Source organism: Fringilla coelebs (assembly GCF_963513975.1).
Source record: "Fringilla coelebs genome assembly, chromosome: 7".
Taxonomy (NCBI): Eukaryota; Metazoa; Chordata; class Aves; order Passeriformes; family Fringillidae; genus Fringilla; species Fringilla coelebs.
This window is the reverse complement of record NC_140035.1, coordinates 9,893,315-9,915,233: the sequence shown is the minus strand read 5'-3', so window position 1 is coordinate 9,915,233 and position 21,919 is coordinate 9,893,315. Positions and strand designations below refer to the sequence as shown.

General features: G+C 40.4%; 1 protein-coding gene across 13 annotated transcripts in view; it reads left to right on the top strand.

Moving 5' to 3' along the window:
- Nucleotides 1–21,919, top strand: part of KALRN (kalirin RhoGEF kinase) — a 464,835-nt gene that overhangs the window by 239,335 nt on the left and 203,581 nt on the right. For all 13 annotated transcript variants that reach the window (XR_014616305.1, XM_084209314.1, XM_084209316.1 and 10 more), the window contains one exon: nucleotides 11,555–11,677. Coding sequence is in view for 12 of the 13 variants with exons in the window: in XM_084209314.1 (XP_084065440.1) it covers nucleotides 11,555–11,677 (123 nt within the window). In the remaining variant the exon portion in view is untranslated. The remainder of the gene's footprint in view (nucleotides 1–11,554; nucleotides 11,678–21,919) is intronic.

Genomic DNA, 21,919 nt, shown 5'->3' with positions numbered 1-21,919 from the left:
TATAGGTTTAAATTCTTATTTAAAGATATTTATTCTGGAAATCCTTTAGAGGTTGCTGATTAACAATACACTATCCTCTTCATAATTTGACTTAAAGTGTAACTTGAAATTATCTGGAAACAACCATTGTCTCATTCTTTCTTTACACAGTTATAAAGACAAGCAGACTATTGTTCTTTGTGCTCCTGAAGAGTCACTGATGAAAATATAATAATGATCACTTTTTAATTTATACAGAGAGCAGCAGTGCAAGGGATATCCAACTCCAGGGGCCAGATTCAGTTACCAACTGAAGTTTACTTAGCACTGATGTATGAGCAGTGCAAGAACACTTTGATGAGCTTCACAGCTGTCTTGGGAGATAAGATCTGAAGAAATCTGAACGAGCCAGCTTGATCTCTGAACCTCTTGAAGTGAGAAGAGGAACAGAAAAAAAATTCCTTTGTCTGTCAAAAAGTGGTTTTCTTGTTTAGAGCACTATCTGTCCTTCAAGACCTAGTTCCTCTCAGGTGGTCTGTTTTGCTCCTTCTTGAATGGCAAATGTTTGGGTTATTAGGCTAAGAAGATCTCATGGGAACCCTTTGAAATCATACTGACTCATTGAGGATTTGGGTCTGTCTTTCAGTGGATGAAGAGGAAACAAGTCATAGCATAGAGAAATGGAGAAGGCAATGTAAAGATGCAGTTCTTTCTCTGTAGGCAGGTGTAATGATCCATGGTCTGTATTTATCCTGCCTGTCTTTAGAAGCATAACTGAATCATCCAAGTCAGGAGCCTAATGCAGAGTTTCCTTTTATAGTCAATGGAGAGACACTGGCATCACCTGAGAATGACTCTCATTGTACCCTGGATACTTGCCTCTCTTATTCCAGACTGTCAGGGAATAATGATAATTTAGGCTCTTCAGACAAGACCTTCATTTCACTACCTAATCTTGGGTGGGACTTATTAGGATGCAGGAGCCCAAATCCTGTGTGATGCCATTCTGCTGGGCATTCAGTGTCTTCCTTATCCCAGATTTGCTTTGCAGCATTCTACAGGGAAGTCAGTCCTCAGTAAACTGCTAAAATTTTATGTTTCATTTAAACAGAATTTGTAGTCATTATGTATCTTGTCCTCATTATCTATTTCTGTCTCAGGATTGTTTGCATGTCAGGATTCCTGAAAATATCATGTGTAGTTTATTGTTTCTGAAAGGCATTGTTGGCTCTCAGTGTCATGGCAAAGGAGGAGAGAGAATTAGGCTTGTCTGTTACTGATTAGCCCTACAAAAATAGAAGGGTTGCAGTGGTAAAGAAAGAGAAATAAAATAGAGTTTTCTCCAGCTATATGTATATTTTTTGAAAGCAGTTGCTAGAATGAGTAATTGTCATAAGGACATGGAGAAAAATAAGGTCTTTGAGTAGATGTAGACTGGAATGCCAGAAAACTTTCTGCCCTGTAACTTTAAGAAGTAACAATAATAGTGGTGTTTCTTGCATATTAAGGTTTATTTAATTTCAGGATTATGGGTTTTCTAAAAGGTTGATGTTGAGCAACCTGCCAAAGGTCACTTCAAGCTTCATGACTAGAACTTTTCATGTCAGGATGTCTGATCCCTGCTCTAAACCAACAAAGTCACTGTTACTCCAGTTTTACCCCTTATGGAAAGATCTTATAGGATTTATTGGGACTATCTAAAAATTAAATAAAGGTATGTTATGCTAAGAAATAAATATGCTATTTTAGGCACTGGTTTAGGAGTCCAAAATAGTCATTCTTCTCTACTCCATTTGTTTCCCTTGATCTTTCCTTTCAATTATCTCCTCATTGGCCTCACAGCTATTTCACGGTCCTGTCACTCAGGGTGATCAATCCTCTTTCATATTGCTTTTGACTGATGGCCAACAAAAGGTATTTTCATTGATGTGAGGGAAAAAACCTCGCCAGACAACAGAGAGCATAATGAAAGCTAGTTGCTAATGTATAACTCTAACACTTTTCCCTGTGTTTTCCTCCATGGAGCAGCTGCTCAGCCAGCTGGTTACTTTCCCCTCTGTAATGAATTACACTCATGGTTTGAGATTATTTGTCTTGCTGGGTAGCAAGAGCCAACTTAGGCTGAGCTGCTCTGGCACCATGACCTGTCTCTGCCCAGTGCTCCTCTCCATTCCAGTCATTCCTGTTCTGCTCATCCTCCCAGCTCTGCCTTGCTCCATGCCACAAACTTCCCTGGCTGTGCTGGGCAGCAGCTCTTTGCTCTGGTAGCATCTCCTGGTTCTGCTAGCTGCCTTACCAAACCAGCTTGACTGAAGAGTTCTGGTATTTCTTTCCATGGAAGAGAGGTTGTGCACTATTTTGAACTAAATGCAGAGTTTTATCTCACAGGAGACTTTTCGGCAACTTCTTTTGTTTCATATTCCTCACAGGGAACTCTTAGACAAAGCTTCTTGCTTGTTTTTAGAAGCTGTAACCTGGATTGTAGCTCTGGAAGCTATTGCCTAGGCTGGGGTAACCCTTCAGGCACATTTAGACAGAGCTGCTTGGCTCCAACTCCTTTATACTTTTACGGCTATAAACTTATTTTATGTTACACTGTGGTTCCCTTTAACAAAAATGTCTTTCAAATGTGAAAATATGCAAACCAAACACATTTCAGGTCTAGCCATTGGTCTTTCACCTTTCCACTCCCTTTGTTTTGAAAGCTCTTGACTTGTTTTTCTCCCCTGCCTTTTGTATTTTTTTAGATGGAACGTGTATTGAGGGATGGAGAAAATTACTTTTATTTTTGGCTTCAGCAACATGTAAAACATTCTGACCTTCAGATGGTTCCCTTCCCAAATAAGGAGGAAAAATTGTGGGGGGAGAGGGAGTTTCACAAAATGAAACTTCTTTATTGTTATTATTTTCCCTGTTCCTCCAACAAAGAATAACTTTAAACAAAAATGTATTTTGGATATGGTTCCTGCTTGCTTAGCTCCTCAGGTTTTCAAAGTCCACAGTGTGTTAGGAAACAAGAGAAGGAAGTTCAGGATGAGGGGATGCTGTAGCCATCAAACTAGAAGAAAAATAAGAAAGCAAATTTTTCACAGAAAATTTCAGTTTGGGGAAAATTGAGCTTTTCTTTAAAAAGATGCTCAAGGAAAGTCCCCAAACACTTCTGCCCTTCATTCTTCTCATGAGTGTCCCTCCTGGAATCATTTAAGTGTCTCCTCTTTTCTCTGAACAGCTCAAGGTTGTTTCTTGCTGATAAGGCCTTTCATAAGTCTGAGTAATAATAATTATTTGAGGAATTATTAAAACTTCAAGTGCACATGGTCACAGCAGAGTCTGAGCATTGTTAAAGATCTTTCTAAGAATTAAGATATTGTTTTATCTGTTGGTTGTAAATGGCTGTAGAAATCCCCTATGTAAGTGCATGCAAGGAAGAAACGGGGCCAGACATTGGACATGCTCAGGTGTTTCTCTTTCTGGGAAGTTTGAAGCTTCAACTAAAAATTGTGGAAACAGAAGAAAATGAAATGGAGATTTGCTTGAGAAAAAAATCAAGAGCTTTTCAGGTTGCCTTTGCTTCAATGCTTATTCTGCCTCGACAATGTTCTTCCCATCCTCTTGAGCTGTTAGAGACCTGTGACATTATTTCAGGAAACTCTGATTATGTCCAAGCAAACTGCCCAGATGGGGGGAGCCAGACCAAACTAGAGCTGGCCACAGCCATGTCTGACCCAGCTGCTTCTGGAAAAACAATGTGAAAGGAAAAATATAGGACAAGAGAGGGAGACCTGGGAAAAAAATGTCTTGGTCTCAGAAGGAGCAAAATCACCATTCTAACTAGTGCTATGGACAGCAACAACTAAAAGTGTCTATATGCTCTAAGAAAGAAAATATTTCTGAATTTCTGAATATTACCATTGGTCATAGTCTGACAGACTTGATTTATTGTATTGCTACTTCATTACCCTGCAGCCAAGTGCCAGGTATGATTCCTGAGAGCTGCAGAAAAGACTCACAAATAGCAACCCAGCAGCATAACTGCAAAAGAAATAATTTACCTGTCAGCCTGGAGAAGCTTCATGCAGAACACAGCAGCATCTTTCTATGCTGATGCAGAGCACATTTTCTGTGTCTTGTGCAGAAGTAACATTCACAAATGTGGTTATTTATAGCTTCTCCACCTACACTCAGCTTTGAAATTTTGTCTAAAAGAAGTTCAGCATTTAAAGAATACAACAAGGTCTTTAACTTGAAGATATGTTTTTCCTTTTCTTGAGTTCCTTAAAAAACAATAATCTGGGAACATTAGTAACAATACAGGCAATCTTCTTAAGGAAGAAACATTAGTTCTTCATTTGTCTGTCTGTTGTTCTCTTACTTGGAATGTTTTAAGAGAGGCAGTTGCCAAATTTTTTGAAGTAAAATATTTAATCGAGAAATGAAAGACAAGTGGGTACATTTGATGAATGTGAACTTTACCAAAGCAAAGCAATGTTAAAGTTGAAAGAAGTTCCTTCTCAGGGTAAGAGAGACATGTGGTGTATGATCCCACTCCCTTTTGGGGAGCTTACATCCCAGATGATGGCATGTAGTGAAGGAGCAGGCTGGGGCTGCATGCCCTCAGGCAATGCCCCAAAGAAAGGGACAAGTCTTGCTCTCAAAATGCCCAGCCTCCACCCAGCCAGCTCTGCCAGAGCCCAGAACTGAACGTGCTGTTTCCAAGAGAGACATAACTAAATCTGACATTTTGCTAATTACTAGAGCTGGGACCAATTCTTTTCTTTACAAGAAGGTGGATGGGACCAGAACACATTGTGTTGTCACTCTTCTCCAAACTCCTATCAGTTTCAAACTATCATGATATTTTTATAGATGTGAAGAACTGTGCAAGTACATAGGAGCCATCTGCAGAAAGCAGACACAAGGGTATTTTTTGCCATATGAGCCAGTGGAAAGGTAATGAGTTCAGCTGGAGCAGCTCTGTGGGAGCAGTGTGTCCCTCACCATCTCATCAGAGGAGCAGCCCATGGAGGGTGGCATATCTGGGATAATCTGGGATACTCAGATGAGTAATTGGGACTATTCCCTTGGTCTGTAGTCTACAATAACATGAAAGTTCTTGGAGATGGGTGGGGAATGGCAAGGAAATGCTGCAGCAAGTCCCCATGAACTTCTGAGTCTCTGCTAGGGAAGTTGTGAATAGTCTCGTTGATGTGCAGTCCATTGCTATGGGAGATATTTAAGATGTCTTTACTTAGTCATCCTGTTAGTCTGCAGCCTTTCATAACCAGTTTGCATATTTTTGCAACAGAAACTTCTAAGAAGGGGGTTGCTGGGGGTGTTGTTATTCTGTGGTGTTTTCCACTGCAGAAGCTGTTGATGAGCAAGCATCCTGCTGCAGGGACTGTCTTCTCTGGATAAACTCCTACAGACCTGTTTCCAGATGGGCTTGTAGGATATCTGTGGGTGCTAGAAGCAGTGAGAAGTGTGAATAAGACCATATGCAAGTATTTTTGCATATCTAGGACTTGCTGACACTCCTCTGGACTCACATGTCTCAGTAGCTGTATGGTTTTCTCAGATGTGTCCAGCAGTGTCAGCTGTGCTTTGTGAGGCTGCCCCCACTGCAAAGAACAGAACATGGATGTTCTGTTTTGACAAACTAGTGGGGGCTTTAAACTACAAAGGTTAGATTTTTGTTGTTCAAATGAAAAATTGTGCAGAGGTGAAACTTTCACATAATGTCCAGGAAGCTCATAAAAACACCTACAATCTGACTTCATAGGGACTTCTTTTTTTGGTTGAATTTAGACAAGGGAATAAAGGACATTTTTTAAAAAAAATGTTTTAATTGGCTCTGCATTTAATTCCCCTCATTAATTTAGTTGCAATATGTAGCAAAATACTGATAGGTTTGTAAGGTTGTTTTTCCCTCCAAGGGTAAATGGGACTGTATGTTTTTTCTTTTCAAAAGACCTCTTTAATTATGTCGTGGTATTTGGAATAGCTACAATTAGAGAGCAAAAGCAGGGAATGATTAAAAACTCCTACTTAATAGCAGCTGTATTAGTTCTCTGGCTTTTCAAAGAGACGCAGGCACAGTTGAGTCCACACATACAACATGGAGAAGTTGTGCTGAAAAGAAAAGGCAAAATGGTGGTCAAAATTTTTTAACTGGCTTTAGGGAACATTGTCTGTTGTAGTGTTTTAAGAGAGCTCTTTCTTGAGAAAGGATTGAAGTATCAAAGTTCATCCTTCTTGTCCAGTCTTCAGACTATGGTAATGAGTGTAGCTCTGTTCACTCAATTCCACCTTAAAACAAACAAAAACCCCAAAAAAAACCCCTCTGAAACCTCAGATTGCTTCTCTGGTGATAGTGGACACAGCACCATGTCTTAAGACAGTTTGAAATTAGTGACTCATTACTTAGAGTCTGAGCTGAATTAAATACAGAAGATCTTGGTAGACTGGCTATATTATTTTCTGAAGATGAATTAGCCATTGCTGCATGGGCAGATCAAGCTATGGTATTTCAGGATTTATAGGTATACATTCAAAAATTAGGCATTTGTACCTGAGTGGTTGTGGAGCAGCTTGCACCTGATTTTAAAGCTCTGCCTTTCAATGGATTGCCTGTTCCCTTTTGTACAGCTGCCACCACATTGCTTATTATTTATAATATTTCAGTATGTTCCTAGAATCCCCAACCAAATTTGGAACCACATAGAGGCTGCAAAAACTTAAAGTGGAAGGCAGCTTTCCACTTTCTCTGTCAGTCTTGCTTTTTTCAATTGCAAATGTGATTAATGTCACTTTAGAAAAGTGAATGGAGGCAGGGATGTTGAGTCATTTTCTCAACTGCCATGCTGGGCATTGAACCAAATCACTCCAATTCCAGTCTACTTTTGATATTAAGTCTTTGTTGCTTTCTACCTTTTTCTTGAAACTCTTTGAGGATTTGACATATTTGACCAAAGGCAGTGAGCAGAGAAAAGCCCTCTTCCCTCCCAGAGCTGCATCAGCAGGGCTGTACCTGGCCATGGGCACTGCTTCAACCTGTGCACTGCAACCTATGAACTACACATGTTCACACATTGCTACATGGAAAATAGAACATGGTGTTGACATGTGTGTCCAGAGGCTCAGATCCTGCTGGGTGCACAATTAGTTTCTGCCTCTTAACTTGACACATGTGGGGTCTTTGAACCGTGTTTGTTGAAGGCAGTTGAAATTTCACTGTGGCTTTTGGTGGGAACAAGATCTGAGTTTTAGAGTCAGATATAGATGCCTCTGGAAATAAAAATCATTTTGTGGAAGCCAAAGTTGATGTTTCTGGTTTAAACATGAGGTGTGATTCCCATCTTTAAAAGGTTTTGTAACAATATTTTATTGTGCCACCAACATAAATTTATAATGAAGAAGTGAAAAAGGGAGTTTTTATTAGGAAACAGAAACCACAGATGAGAATGGCTGAGTTTTGTTTTGGGTTCTATTATAAACCATTAATAATAGCAGGAAAAGCCAGAGGATAAGTTCCTTTGTATTTCAGTGTATTTTCTCAGCTAGACCTTTACTTGACATTACCCTGCTGTGACAGGGCCGGGGAAAATAGGGAAAAGGAATCTATTTTCAGCAATGATTTGGAACACAAAAAGAAACTGATTTAAATCAGACTGTGTGTGCATTTTATTCATTACAGAGGATTAGTATTTCTTAAGTCTCCTTGAGTTGTTGTGAGTTAGGGGGGATTTTTCATTTTGTTTTTCTTCTTATTCTCAGTGTTTGTTCTGCCTTCCCTGGTGCTGTTGCTGACACCAAGTTCTCCTGGAGGGCCTGGTAGCAGGCCAGGGGTTGGGCTGGCCATGCCATCCTGCACAGAACAGTATTATCCACTAGATGGAATTCCAGGGGATGGGAGCTGGCAATCCCACACTGGCTGCAGCCTCTCCTCACAGTCAGTGGTCTCCCTGGCAAATGTGCCAAGTATCTCTTAAAGGCACTTTTGCCTCCCAACAAAGGAGTGGTTTGTGGGTGACCTGAGAGCACATCTTTTTTGAACCGTGTCACTCATAAATGCATATATGATGTGTAGCTTCTAGTTCTGCTAGAAGAAAATGAAGTATCAAGAGATTCTTTGTCTTGTATTTGCAAAATCTGGTACATCCAGTAAATATTACTAACTAGGCTTGTACAGTTTTGAAGGGCTTTGACAGAAAAGATTGGATTTTGTTGCTGCGCAGTGGAACAAAACATTTGTAATAAGCTTTGCATGTAAAGTATGATCTGAAACATGAACCTTTGAAATGCATTTCTTGGTTACAAAGAGCAGGCTTGGCAAAGGCAGAGCTTCTGGAATAGGAGTTTCAGACATGCAGGGCCTTCGATCTACTGAGTATTCATAACAGCTGCTACAGGAAAGTAAAGATAAAGTTTTATTCTTGTGAATTTTGAAGTGCCTTATGAAGTCCTAGTATCTCACCAGAATTTAGTTAGCCCATAGTGCCTCAAGAGCAAGCAAGAAAGCGCTCATAGTGGCAGCTTGATACTGCCTGGCTTCCTTTCACCACACAATTTTAGAGGCTTTGTCCATGTGTTTAAAGTTAGGCAATGCTTATGCACCTATTTGAAATGGGGCCTCATTTAAAGCTGAATAAACTAGGTGGAATTGCTCTGGAATTTATTACAAGTCTGTTACCAAAGAGTTAAACTAACCCTTTTGAGTTATACCAGGTTTGTACTGTTTTGAGATCAAGATCTGACTCTTAACTGCTGGAAGTGTAAAATGGTATCATTTATTTTCAGTTTTCAGAATAACCTTGTTTTAAGAGTCACTATGGCAACAACAGTGGGTCTCAGGGTAACAAAGATTAATGATTCCCTTGGCCAAGGCACTTCAGTGGGTCACTCAGTCAGGAGCAGTGGGGCTGTTGGACATGGCCTGGGTCAAATGCAGAGGTCGGGGTGCTGTGTCACCGCTGGTACCACGCACTGTGTCCGAGTCACCAGCTCACCCTTCTCATCTCCTCCTGTTGCACGAGGGCAGGGGTCAGTGACTGCTGAGCTTGGGCACCCCTCAGTGTTCAGGCTGCCTGGGAAAGTGTGGAGTCACCATCCCTGGAAGTGTTCAAAAGACATGCAGAATCTTAGGGACCTGGTTTAATGGTGGGCTTGGCAGCGCTGGGTGTGAGCTAATGATCTTCAAGTTCTTTTCCAACTTTAATGAAACTTTGATTCTTACCAAAGTCATTCTTATTTCATCTTCATTCATTTCTGCTAAAAGAAACACAGTTTAAAAGCTGTGAAAATACAGAAGTTTTTCAACTAACTTCAAGGGCAGATAGAGTTCCTTAAAGTAATGGATTTACTATTCCTTTGACATTTTGTGTTCATGTAAAATGGGTGCAGATCAAGAGGATTTGCTGGGAAAGAATTGGTTCCCAAGGAGATTTTGATTTAAATTGGATAAAGTTATGAGATGTTTCTTAATTTTCACATTTTCTCATTAGGAAAGATACCTACAGAAAGAGACTTCATTTTCAAAGTGCTGCCTTGAAATGTCTGTTTTCCCTTTTAAAATAGAGTCCTGTTGCTTTTATTTTATTATTTAAAAATTAAGTTCACTTTTAAAAGTTTTTTAAAAGGCTTGACCTTAACTGCACTAATGTGATCATCTTGCCATATTCCCATCATACAAATTAGCCTAGAGGAAGAGCAATTGTCATCCCAGAACTTTGCTAAATTATTGCCTGATTGCTTCTTCAACCTTTTTCCTCTCAAACCATTCTTCCATCTCTTTCTTCCCTATGTTTCCCTATGGTATCCCATACAAACTATCAGCATTACCTGCCAGTGGACTCTCAAGTGTGTTTTTCCTTGGCCCTACCTGGGCAGGATTTGTTTTGTCAATTTAATTGTGCTGTAGGTAGGAGTTTGATCCTCAGCAAAAAGGAGTGTGGAAATGGCTCTGGAAGTGGCTCTCTTCAAATACCTCCTTCCCAATGCTCTGCTCAGATGAAATCTGTCTGAATTGCCACTGTTATTATTTTAACAGTTACACAGATCATTCTACAGGGACAGTTAGGGCTATTCTTCCTCCAGGTAGCATTTTGAATCTTGTGGTTATCCAGCCATATAATGACTGTAATAGCTGGCACAGTCAGCCTGCTGTAGCTGTACTGAGTTTTATTTCATTTTCTCCATGACCTGGGTTTGCTGCTTATTTTGTTGGGTGTGTAATTGTGCCCTTGAGGAGATAAGGAGACAGGACATGCACATCGTAATAGAAAATAATGTTTCTATCAATGTTGATCTTAAACTAGTGAAATAAAAATAATTTTAAAAAAGGAGATATTAACGTATTGTAGCGACCCCAGTGAACAGAAACAGCTTTTAACAGAACAGAATAGTTCTTTTCATTCCAAAGGACTCATGAGTTACAGTCCTTTCCTAGCTAGAATAAAATACAGCTTGGCAATAAAGGACAATTAGGAAATCTAAAGATTTAATTTAGAAAACACTCCTAACTGCAGTTTTAATGGCATCCTCAAGCTTCTTAAGTTTTTTAGGGATAATTAAATTATTTCAACTAAGTCACTGTAACTTTAATGTCTACCTGTATCTCAGGATGTTAATTTTTGGCAGTAGAGTAAATTACACAGTCCATGCTCTCAATTAAAATGTTAAACCTTTATCTTGAATTATTACACAGTTATTCTAGTTCTAAAGACTTTTCCTTTCTTCAGGGTAAGGCAGAGTTTCTCCAAATGTGTTGACACAACAAGTGCTGGTGATTTCAGCTTTGACTGGGACCTTTCAGAGCTCTTGCATTTGGCACAGACTGACTGCTAAATATTTTTCATTGTTTGCATGGCAGATTAAGTGCTTTGTGTCCACGCAGATTTATATTTCTGCTGTTACTTTATGCACTCTGTTATTCCATAGCTCAGCTTTTTAAAGTTCCAACTTTCTTGTCTTTTATGATGGAAACAAAAATGTGGTATTTCTCTATGCTTGCAGATTACTGTGAGTTTATTAGATCGAAGTGAATTATATACAGAAAAATATATTGTCTTTATTAGCATCTTAGTAAATGCGGAGGATTCTTTTGTTAATTATGCCTATCAGGTTATCAGAGCCTCATAACAACATCTGGTCTTTTGCCAATTTCCTGGGACAACTCAGAATGAGTTTCACACTGAGATGTGAAATCAGCTGGTGCTGCCTTGCAGTTTACACAAGCTCATCAGAGGAGGGTACTTCTGGTAAAAGATTACAGATTTCTGATTCCCTTTCCCCAAAAGTCATCTATGTGAAAGTAAATATTTAATATCTGCCAGGCTCCAAGACTTCAAGCTAGACTTCAAAATAAATTGAATAACAAAAATCCAATAAATCTAATTTAGCAGTAGCATCCGTGAGCATTTATCTTCTCTCCTGTTAGAATGGATTTTGACAGAGCTGCTTGTGTTCACCCCTAGCCAGCCCAAGGCGTTCCTCTGCAGCTGTTCCATCCTCACCCTCACAGGGTTTCTCTGTGCTTCTAAGGCAGGAGAGATAACTGGATGTGCTTCTTTTCTGGCAGGTCCTGGACTGGATTGAAAATCACGGGGAAGCTTTTCTGAGCAAACACACAGGAGTGGGGAAGTCTCTACACAGAGCACGTGCGCTGCAGAAAAGACATGATGATTTTGAAGAGGTAGCACAGGTAAGAGTCTGAACCAGACACTTCTGCTGGCTTGATTTTTGTTGCTCCTTTTGCATATTCAGAAAAAGCTATCACTTTTTTGGTGACACACACTTTTGCTGCTCTCTTCAATGATTTGGAGCTGCCCAGGATCCTGTCTCCAAGGTCTGGAAGTCAGCATGCACACTGCAGGACTTACAGTCAGAAAATCAACACACTGGCTCGATGAAAGGTCTCAAAGCCCATGAGAAATCACAAGCAGCTTACAGGAAAGTAGCACTTTCTGTTGGGACATAGAGGAGAATGGTTATGAGTGAGTGTGATGAAAAAATCAATCCTAACTTCTAGGTGGAGACTGAGGGCCTTGAGCATAAGGTGGGGAGCAGCTGTCAATTAGCAGGGGAAACACCAGAGTTTGCAGTAAGAACCCTTCCCATCCTTCAGTGCATTGTGTGGAAGGGATTTTTTGGTTTGGACTAAGAAGCAGTAATTACAGGTAGAAATTATTATTATTATTAATTTAACTCATAGAACACTGTAAGCAAGATTTTTCCAGGGATTTGGTAGAAAACTAAAATTTTACAACTATTCCTCGAAGTGGAGTCATAGTAGATGTTTAGGCATACATGCTGTACTTATTTATAGAATTAAAAAAAAAGAGGATCTTTTTAAGTTCCTCTGTGGATTGAATAGATTTTTTTTTCCCCCTAAGTATCCATGGTCAGATATTACCCAGTCTCAGCTCTGACTGTCAGATCATGCTACACCATTTTGGGGTAGGTTTGATACATCTACTATCTGTAACTGATAATCTAGAAAGGTATTTCTCCTTTGGGTATTTTGGATAAATTCCTGAATGATCCATGTAAAGCAGAATACATCAGATGCTTTGTCCCCCTGATACACACAGGACAGATTATTGCTCAAATGTTTCAATGTGGCATAATATAAAAATTTACTAGATTTAGTTTGGGTTTTCTGCAAAACATTTCCCATGTGCTGGCCTAGTTTAGTTTAAGATATTTCCAGTAACAGGGATATGCCTCTTTCACTGTTTCCTCAGGGAAAATATTTCACTGCCTGATGGCAGCTACTGATGAGATGTTTTTTTCTCCTCTCCCTCATATTGCATTTATATTTCTCTCAATCTTTTTCTTTATTATTATTATTCCCTTGTTTATATCCCTGTAGTCTTATTTATCTCCCTTAAGGGGATAAATCCCAGGAAATGGGATGAATTAACAATCCTGAAATATCTGTAGAATGTTGTCATGTTTTCTCATAGGTGCCTCTTAACTATGTTCAACATATTTAATTCTACTAATATTATTCTTATTCACCAATCCCTTGAAAATCTTTTCCTATCTATGTTGTTGGAAATTTAAACTACCAACATCCTTCTTTTCATTAGATCTTCAGCTCTTGATGGAACATCCCATTGCTTGGCTTGCTAATGAATTTCAGTGTTACCATTCACACTGAATGTGATGGGGAATCCTTATATACCTTTCAAAAATCTCACAGCCTGAAAACAGCAGTTCTGCATTGGTGGGTTTCTAAAATTTCATGGAACCACCTGTGGAATTAAGCTTTCTGGTAATAGACTTGAATTTCTAAAAACTTAAATTTCTGGAAATTTATTAAAATGGATTTTAGGCTGCAGGTTGCAAAGCATGGTTCTGCAAGGCCTCATCCAGAAGCACAAATTAGTGTTAGTTTTATTCCTAAAATCAATATTAGGGTCCTTTCCAGAGTGAGTGCTCGAGTCTGCTGTTATTGGAGGCTATACTGGGCTGGCAAATGAAAATTAGGATCATGTAATATACAGGAGCTGAAACGAGGTGATTTCATGTCTTTTGTGTCATTAATATTTTCTAAATCCCCCTCCTCTGATACATTATCTTCATAATTCCCATTACATCTCACATTTTCTGAATCATAGTTAGCATTTTTCTCTACCTCCTCTCTGAGTACTTCTTAACTAGAGATATAGGAAACAAATTAAGGATAGGTGAGAAGAGACAGAAAAGTTACAGAGTCCTGACAATAGAGACGAGAGCAAGCCATGTAACTGTCTGCACATGGAAACAGCAGCTCATTAAGGCTTGCTCCATGGGATGATGGAACTGGGAGATCCATCCCCTAATCAGGGCTGAGGAGCCTTACAGTGTGCAGTTGGCACCTGCAGGTGCTAGAGTAAGTCAGAATATAATTGCTTTGCTGAAGAGTTTTCTAAGCTCCCTGTTAGGCCTCCTTCTCTACCACTTCAGCACATCCCTCTGAGCATAATTTCAGACACATTTCCTTTCATTTCCCGAGGCCAAATTCAGAGCAAATGACTCTTTTCACTGGGTGACCACATGTGTTCAAGTGAAGGTGGGTGTTTACAAGGGGGATGCAGAGGGAAGAAAAAAGTGTCATTTCTGAGGTTATAGAACCTCTTGGGTTCCTCTGAATCTGATTCTTTTACAACTGATGGTTAGAATCACTGAGCAGCTCATTGCTCTGCCTGGACTGTTGTGAACATGAAGTTTATGGTGCATGCTAATTACAAATAATTGACACAAGTTGAACCAGGTCCCTTCCCAACAGCTTTGACAGGAACACTTTGCTCTGGTGCATTCACATGAGAATATCATTGCTAATTTATGAGGCCTGCCTGCAGTGTGACACAGGAATGTGATGCTGGCAAATGGACATGGGGACACACAGTGAGGGGAAGTGAAAGGAATCTCAGGCTTCATCTGAGCTCAAGGACTTGAGAATACAACATTCTTTGCTTCGGACAGAGTAATAGTGAGGGTAAGAGGAGAGTCCAGAAGTTTATCATACCTGGAATTCTCTTCCAGAAGCTTCTAGTGGGGTTGATTTTACAGTTGGGAATAAATCTCCTCCCAAATTGTTATTCTTCCTAACTCCCTTCTTGATGCTTAACACTTTACAGTTCATTGGAAATTAACTCTTAAGTTTAAATATTTGTTATTTTTTTCAAGCTAGCAAACACCTTTGCAATGGTTGGATAACTGGCATGACTTTTTCCCAATATAACCATGTAATAAAGCAGATATGTTACCATCCTAAAAAAGCTGTTGAGTTTGCCCATTCCCCTCATCAGGATGTTAATTAGTAGCTTTAATAGTAATAAAAATGGTTATGATTGTTTTTCTTAAAAAAACATAAAATACAGATATAAAATGTTCTCCTGACACATTTGGTGAGCTTGACAATATAAGCAATAGTATTTCCTATTGGCAGTTCTCTGACAAAAGTGCTTAGTCTGCCATACAGTATAAATTTATTCTCAAAAATCCACTTTCTCTGGCTCTGACATATTTGTTCTTATCTCTTGCTGTTTCAGGAGGGCATTTGCAAAGGTCAGACTAGAAGCAATTTTCAGGAGTCCTTTTGACATTTTTAACAGGGGGCAAAACATTCCTAGTTTTGCCTTACTGTGTGTAAACCAGAGTCTTGTGTCTGGCATTGCTGTGCTGAGAAATGCTCTGATTGACTGACCTGCCATGGCACTAGACTGAGAGGTGGAACATGCTCCCTCCATGTCTGATTAGAAACTGCAGATTGATAAATCTGGATGTAATGATTCAATCAGGCATGGCCCAAATAGATCACATGCCTGCATCCAGCTGTGCTCAGAAAATGTCAGTGATTTTACAGCACTGTGTTGCGGGCAATAGGAAATGTAATTTGGGGTCTCTTTCTCTCCTAACTGCTGTTTAGACAAAGCTCTGGCAATTTTTCTGACTGTATTTATACTACATGGAACGCACAGATGGCAAATGTTTGAATTTGGATTAAAAAGCCTGAGCTCCTGGGAGGGGGGTTGTTATCTTGTGCATACCTGCAACTGTTTCTCAGTCAGTGCTGGTACCTTTGCAGGCTGCCTCTGTGAAAGTGCCAACCTCACACAGCACAGTGCCTGCCGGCACTGACGTTTTGTAGCCAGGATTATCAAGACATCACCAAAGGAATATCGCTCTGGATGTAGCTCCAGTGTTCCAGTGATGGCCTCCTTGCTTGGCTGGAATTATGTTTTGCAAATCAGATAACTGTAGTGCAGCCAGTTACGGTTGCAAATCAAACGATAATTTCCTTTTAGGCTCTGTAACTTTTCCTTATTCAGTACTTTTATCCTGAGAACAGCCTGCCTTCCAGCTGGAAAAGTCTCCCAACATTTCAGCCCTATCTAGCTGAACTGCACGTGTTGGAAGCGCTTCTCCTGTTCCCAGTACCCTTTTCCTCTCTTCTGGCAGTCCCAGCAATCAGAGATTAAGCTGGCCTTCTCAGCATCCTCCCCAGCTCACAGAGAGCCTTGCTGCCTTTGTGCTGCTCAGAATTAGGAAATGTCATGGGAAGCTGCTCTGATAATCCCTGGAATTCTGCTGCCACAGGTCTGAGTGGTTTCGTGAATAGTCTGAGAGGAGCATTTCTGTAGCCTCAGACGTGCAGTTAAGATTTCCTGTGGTTGAGGTTTATCCCCGTTTCGGCCGGGGACCAGTGCAGATTTCCACCTGCAGATGGCACTCGCAATGCGCTGGAGAGCCTGGAGCCCTAATGGCAAACAGAGCCCGTGTTTCTCATCCGAGCTAACCAAACATTGTCTCGCAGTGAAATGAAACAGAAGTGGAAGCTGGCTCACTCCCTGTCCCATGGTGTTCTCCCACCCCTGCCAAAACCCACGTTGTTCAAGGTCACCCAGAAAAACAACCCCCCTAATATTTTATTTTTTTTTAATGTGAAGCTGGGCGGTCCGTGGTTTAAGTCAAGGTGATGCTTGTCATCTGTGTTTATGGGATAAGCTGCTCTCACATCTTTGGAGCCGTTCTCAAGGCTCTTGGGCCACATTAAGCTCACAGCTACAACTGGGTTTGCTTTTAGTACCTCTGTGTGTGTGTGTGTGTGTGTGTGTGTGTGTCTGCATGCAATAGTTGGTGTGTTTTTCATGGTAATGCAAAGGCACTGATGTTTACAAGGTCAAATATCACAACAAAGTACATGTTCTGAACAGCCTTGGCTCCAAATGTGTGGGGTTGTTCCTTCTTATCAAACACAGTAAGAAGGTTGACTAGAGGCTGAGTGTGGCCATCAGAGTTCATGGGGTTTGTCCAGTGTGGCAGCTTTTGGTTCAGGCCTTGTGTTTAGAACAGATTTGATGTAGGTATAAGGCTGGATCCTCTGTCCCCAACCTTGAAAGCTTTATGGGATCCATTTTGCCAAGGCGTAAATGCAGTGCAGCAGACTCTTCTAGAATTATTACAAAGAAGAAGAGCCAGACAAAATGTGAGAAAAATGCTGGCCTTTGTGCTCTGGCATTTGGGAAACCATTCAGATGTTCTTGGGTGTCTGTGTTTGCCTTCCTCCAAGAAGATGATGATTAAACACCTGAACACTGGCTTTGTACAATCAAAGTTAACCTTTGTGTACATGCACAGTTCCTTTAAGATTCAGTTCTTCCTTTTATTCATCTAAGGGAGGTAAATGGATTTTCTGCAAGTGAAGGCTTTCGGCAGAGACCTTGAAAGCCAAAGGCCTGAATCAGCTATAAGAAATCAAAGCTCTGATGATGTTCTTCATCTAAGAAGCAATTTGTTCTCCAATATTCCTTTCTAGAGTATTCCCTTCCTCCACTGTGCTGTTCCTAAAATACTGACAGTTCAGAGTTTTGGAAAAGCCCTTGCAGATAAAAAGAACTTTAGGTGCAAATATGTTGAAAAAATACAGTTACGTTGTTTGTCATGTGAAATATCCAGAGGATCCAGTAAGAAATTTTGCAGGTAAAAATAGTATTCTGTGACCTCTCAGTCCCACACAGTTTTACTTGAACTGCTTTAAAACTATGTGTGGTAATGGAATAGTCAGGCCAGAGCTGAATTGCAAACAGCTACTTGTTTGGCCTTCAGGATAAAAACCTAGTGCTTTCCCATACAAATTCCAGCTCTGTTGGATGTCGTTGTTCCAAAGTTTGGCATGAAGTTCAGTACTGATGTAAAACAGCTAGGAATATATTAAGAGTCCATGTTGATAATGAGCACTTAGGAAGCATTGTCCTAGGGTGGTTTTTAATTTTTATTTTGTTTCCCTTTTTACAATTTTACAGCCTATCTGGTTGTTGAAAGGAATAGCCTGTTGGGCATACTGGGGTTTTTTCCCTTTGGGTTGAGTGACTAAAATCCTATGAAGGGTGAAATATTAAGCCAAAACAGGGAGAAGCAGACAATTAAACCTGGTGAGAAATATGCTCAAAGTTGGCAATAATAACTGTACTTTCAGTAATACCAAATCTTTTTTAAAATAACAAAAGCATGAGACAGGCAACAAAAAATCAGTCTTATTCTTATTTTCATCATCCTTTACATGGCCATTAGCAAGTTCTGAAGCTATAATCTGCATTTTCCTGTTCACTTAATTTATGCAAATGTATTCACTTCTAGACAAAGAGAAAAAAATGCCCACTGGCACCAGATTACACAGGCCTTTGTACCGTGGTGCAGGAGCTCCAGAACTCTTGGTTTCTCCTCCTGGCTGGCATCAGGCTGCATTTGGCAGTCACAGACAGCAGAGATCAGTGGAACTGCCAAAACATGGGCTGTCTGTGGAGGTTACCCAGGGCCTGCTGGATCCAAAAGCTTCCAACAGCATACCCAGAGAGTTTATCATGGGAGCCAGGGTACTCCATGATCTATTGGTAGTGGGGAACCTCTTTTTCCATAGGCTCTATAATGGCACAGAGGTCTGCCTGGCAGTTGTGTGATGGGCTGTATCTATTATGCCGTGTCTTTGAGTCTGCGTTTCAGTGTATTTCTCCTCCAGCTCAAGGTGATTTTCTTTCCTATTTCTTCTCTGCCAAAATCACTTGACAGCTGGATCTTTTCATTAAACCTCCTGCAGCATGATTCCCACCTAAATGCTCCCTATAAAATCTTAAGTCTTGGCAACACAGTGCATTTTTTTACAATTGCCAGGAGCTAGCTTCCTATCACCAGTTTATTTGGGTAGGTTTATTTTTGTGTCTTTAAAATATCATCCCTTAATTCCCTGTAAATGCATAATGCTGTTCCCGTGGCAGAAAGGGAGACAATGAAGCTATTTAAGAAATATATATTTTTAATTCTGGAGGTTCTGGAAAAGAGAATTTCTATTGTGTGGTGAATTCTGAGATTTTGAACTAATTTCTTTTTGAATCAGAAGACAGCCACTGTTTCCTAAAGAAGACAAGTCCTAGAATTTGTTTTTTTAAAGTTCAAAAGTTCCAGAACACTGTAAAATTATAGCACTGATATACTATAAATATATAAAACAAGTACTATAAATATATTCAATATGGTACTGATGTATCAACTGAATAAACCTAGAACTGAAACAAAAGGTATTTACCTCTGACAATTTTGGTGAAATATACCCACTTAAAAAAACCACTGCTGTTCTGACTGACCTGTCTGTGTTGATGAAAACCATCATCATCTAAAGGCTTTTAAAACTTTCTGGTCATTTTTCTTTGTGCTCTTCTTATTGGCAGGTCAGTGGGTTATCAAACTGTACCTTATCGATTCCAGAAGATTAATTGCAGCAATGTCCAAGTCTAATTTGTAATGATGGTGGACTGGTACTCTTCAATTTCTTGGAGCTATTGATGATGGGATGGCTCAAGGGGACAGGAGTAACACTGTGAATCATATCAGCATTTTTACTTTGTGATTCTGTTCTAGTGCAGTAGAAGGAGCTGCCCCAGGCTGTGCTGCTGCCTCCGGGCCATCCAGTGATGGCTTTAGGAGAATGGCACAAGTGGTTATGACATTGCTGCCAATCACAAATATGCTGCTTTGCATGCACTGGTAAAGAGGAAGTTTAATGTAGATTAATCCAATATCAGGGATTTGTATGCAGGGACAGAGCAAAACAAATTTCAAAGACAGATTTTAAGTATTTGTTATCATTGCGCAAATTTTCTGGAAATAGACTGAGTTCCATTGATGACTCTGCTGCACCAGATTTAGAACACTTCCAATTTCAGATACATTGCTTATAATTAACTTGTTCTGAAGAGTGGAGTATCCAGAGAAGCTGCTTGGCAGTGAGATTGTGCCTCTCTTATTTCCTTATCATGGATCCCTAATTGTCCAGATGAAGGGTGTTCTCTTAGTCCCTCATGAGGTGTTTGAATTGTCTAAAAACTACACTTGCATTATGAGACTATTGCATTATATAATCATATATAAATTGAAAGTATTCAACCATCTTTTTATTGCATATAAACCTATTTTTAAAATTTACTTTCCTGTGATAGTGTTCAGGTCTCAATTTCCCCTGTATAAAGATAGGGCAACCTCAGTGGATTTACAGAGTACTTTTGGAATTACATGTGTGAATAGGGACAAAAATCCTAATGTGCATATAAATAATTCACTTGTTGATTCAGTGCTTGTAACCCAGCCATTAATATTGCCCTCCATAGCTGTGGTCTGTGAGGTCTGGTTTTGCATAACCAAATCCCAAAGAAGCACTGCTTTGTGTCACTGTGGAAATGGCTTCTAGTTTGAGGCATTCAGGCACCTTTGTTTAGTGCCTGGTTCAGAGCATCACCACATGCAGAAGCACAGAGCTCTCTCCTCCTTTGCTGAGCTGGGGAGAGAAATTCTAAGGTTTACATGAGAAAAGCAGGCAGAATCAGCCTTCTCCTGCCTCTACATTTGAAATGAAATTTATTTGAGAGAAAGAAATTGCAGAATTTGCAAGAAGTCAGGAACTGAGACAAGAGGTGTCTCTGAACTGTCAGTGAGCGTGTGCACACGTGTTAGTTTAGCATGACTGCCTGTTTTAGTATGCAGCTGATAGAATGGAAACCACTCCAGAACAATAGCACTGGCTCCTGTTAACACACAACTCTCGATTTTATCAGGGTGTTTTGTCCAATGCATGAGATTTTGTCAGTGCTGTTTTTTTCTGTGCAGCGTAGGTGAGTCTTTGTCACATTGGTGAGATCCACAGCTTTGCAGCAAGCAGAGAGCTGAGCCTGCTGTTGCCTCCTCTGCAATAATGTCAAGGCTCAGTTCAGAAGTGCACAGTGTAAAAGGGTGGCTGTGACTCCTCAGGATCAGGGAATGGCATGTGCAGCCTTGATGTTAAATGTGTCAGCTGAAGTGGCTGCGCTGTGGGGTGGAATGAAGGGTATCCCTGCTCGGGGAGGAGAGATAGCTGAGAGCGCTGGGGTTTGGCTTCTGGCTCCTGGGTATTTTGCCAGTGGCCAAGACTGACAACCAGAGCTTGGATTTGTCAATGCCCACATATCAAAGTTGAGTGCAGGAAGGACTGGAAACCTGCAGTGCTCCACGGTGGGGAAGGGTCTGGTACCATCTGAGTCTTATTTTCTGTTGTCTTCTTGGTTTTGATTTAGGCTTAAAATAGACCTAATTAAAACCTCTTAAAAACCAAAGGTGTCTTTTGGGGTTTGTTTTAGGCTTAAAATAGATTTAATTGAAACCTCTTAAAAATCAAAGGTAGGTGTTCGCTCCCACAAACAAAGAAGTGGCTCAGATAAATACTACCTAGTCAGGAATGCATTCAGATCATTTGTCCTTTGGAAAAAAATAACCTTTTCTGACTCCAAGTGGAGAGCTGCTCCTCCCAGTCCCAGGCCCCTTCCCAAAGGATTCACAGTTTTATCTGTGCCACAGCACAGCCCCTCAGTGCACACTGAATGATGGGCACTGCTCAGGCTTCACTGCTCTGTCATGCACTGGAAACCAAAGAGGAGAGAAGCAGCCCCACTGCACGGCCAGGGCTGTGCAGCCATGCTGAAATGCCAGTCATCTCTCCTGAGTGTGCTCCCCCTTGGGGTGGGGAATTGGGTCACTAGGTCATCTAACCATTCAAATTTAGGCTTTTTATAGGCACACTTAAATGTGGGACAGAAAAAAAAAAAAAAAAAGCATTTTCAGAGCACAGAGCAGAATCCGATTTGTGTGCTAACATCAGGATGTGAAAAAAGGAGATTATTTTGGGATGAGAATGCTGGGAGGAATGGGACTTGCTGTTTGGACCTGCTGAACATGCCTCCAGGGTGGGGTTTGGCAAAGGTACAGGAGGCAGAGAGAGATCAAAAGACTACTCAAAGAAAATTTCTCTGATCTTTGCTTTTGTCTCATGTCATGGCCAGTCTTATCCTTTGGGGGATGATTTGGGATTTTTGAAAGGGATTGGATAGGGAGAAGGAAGGACTCAGCAACACTAAATAAAGAATAGACCAGAAAG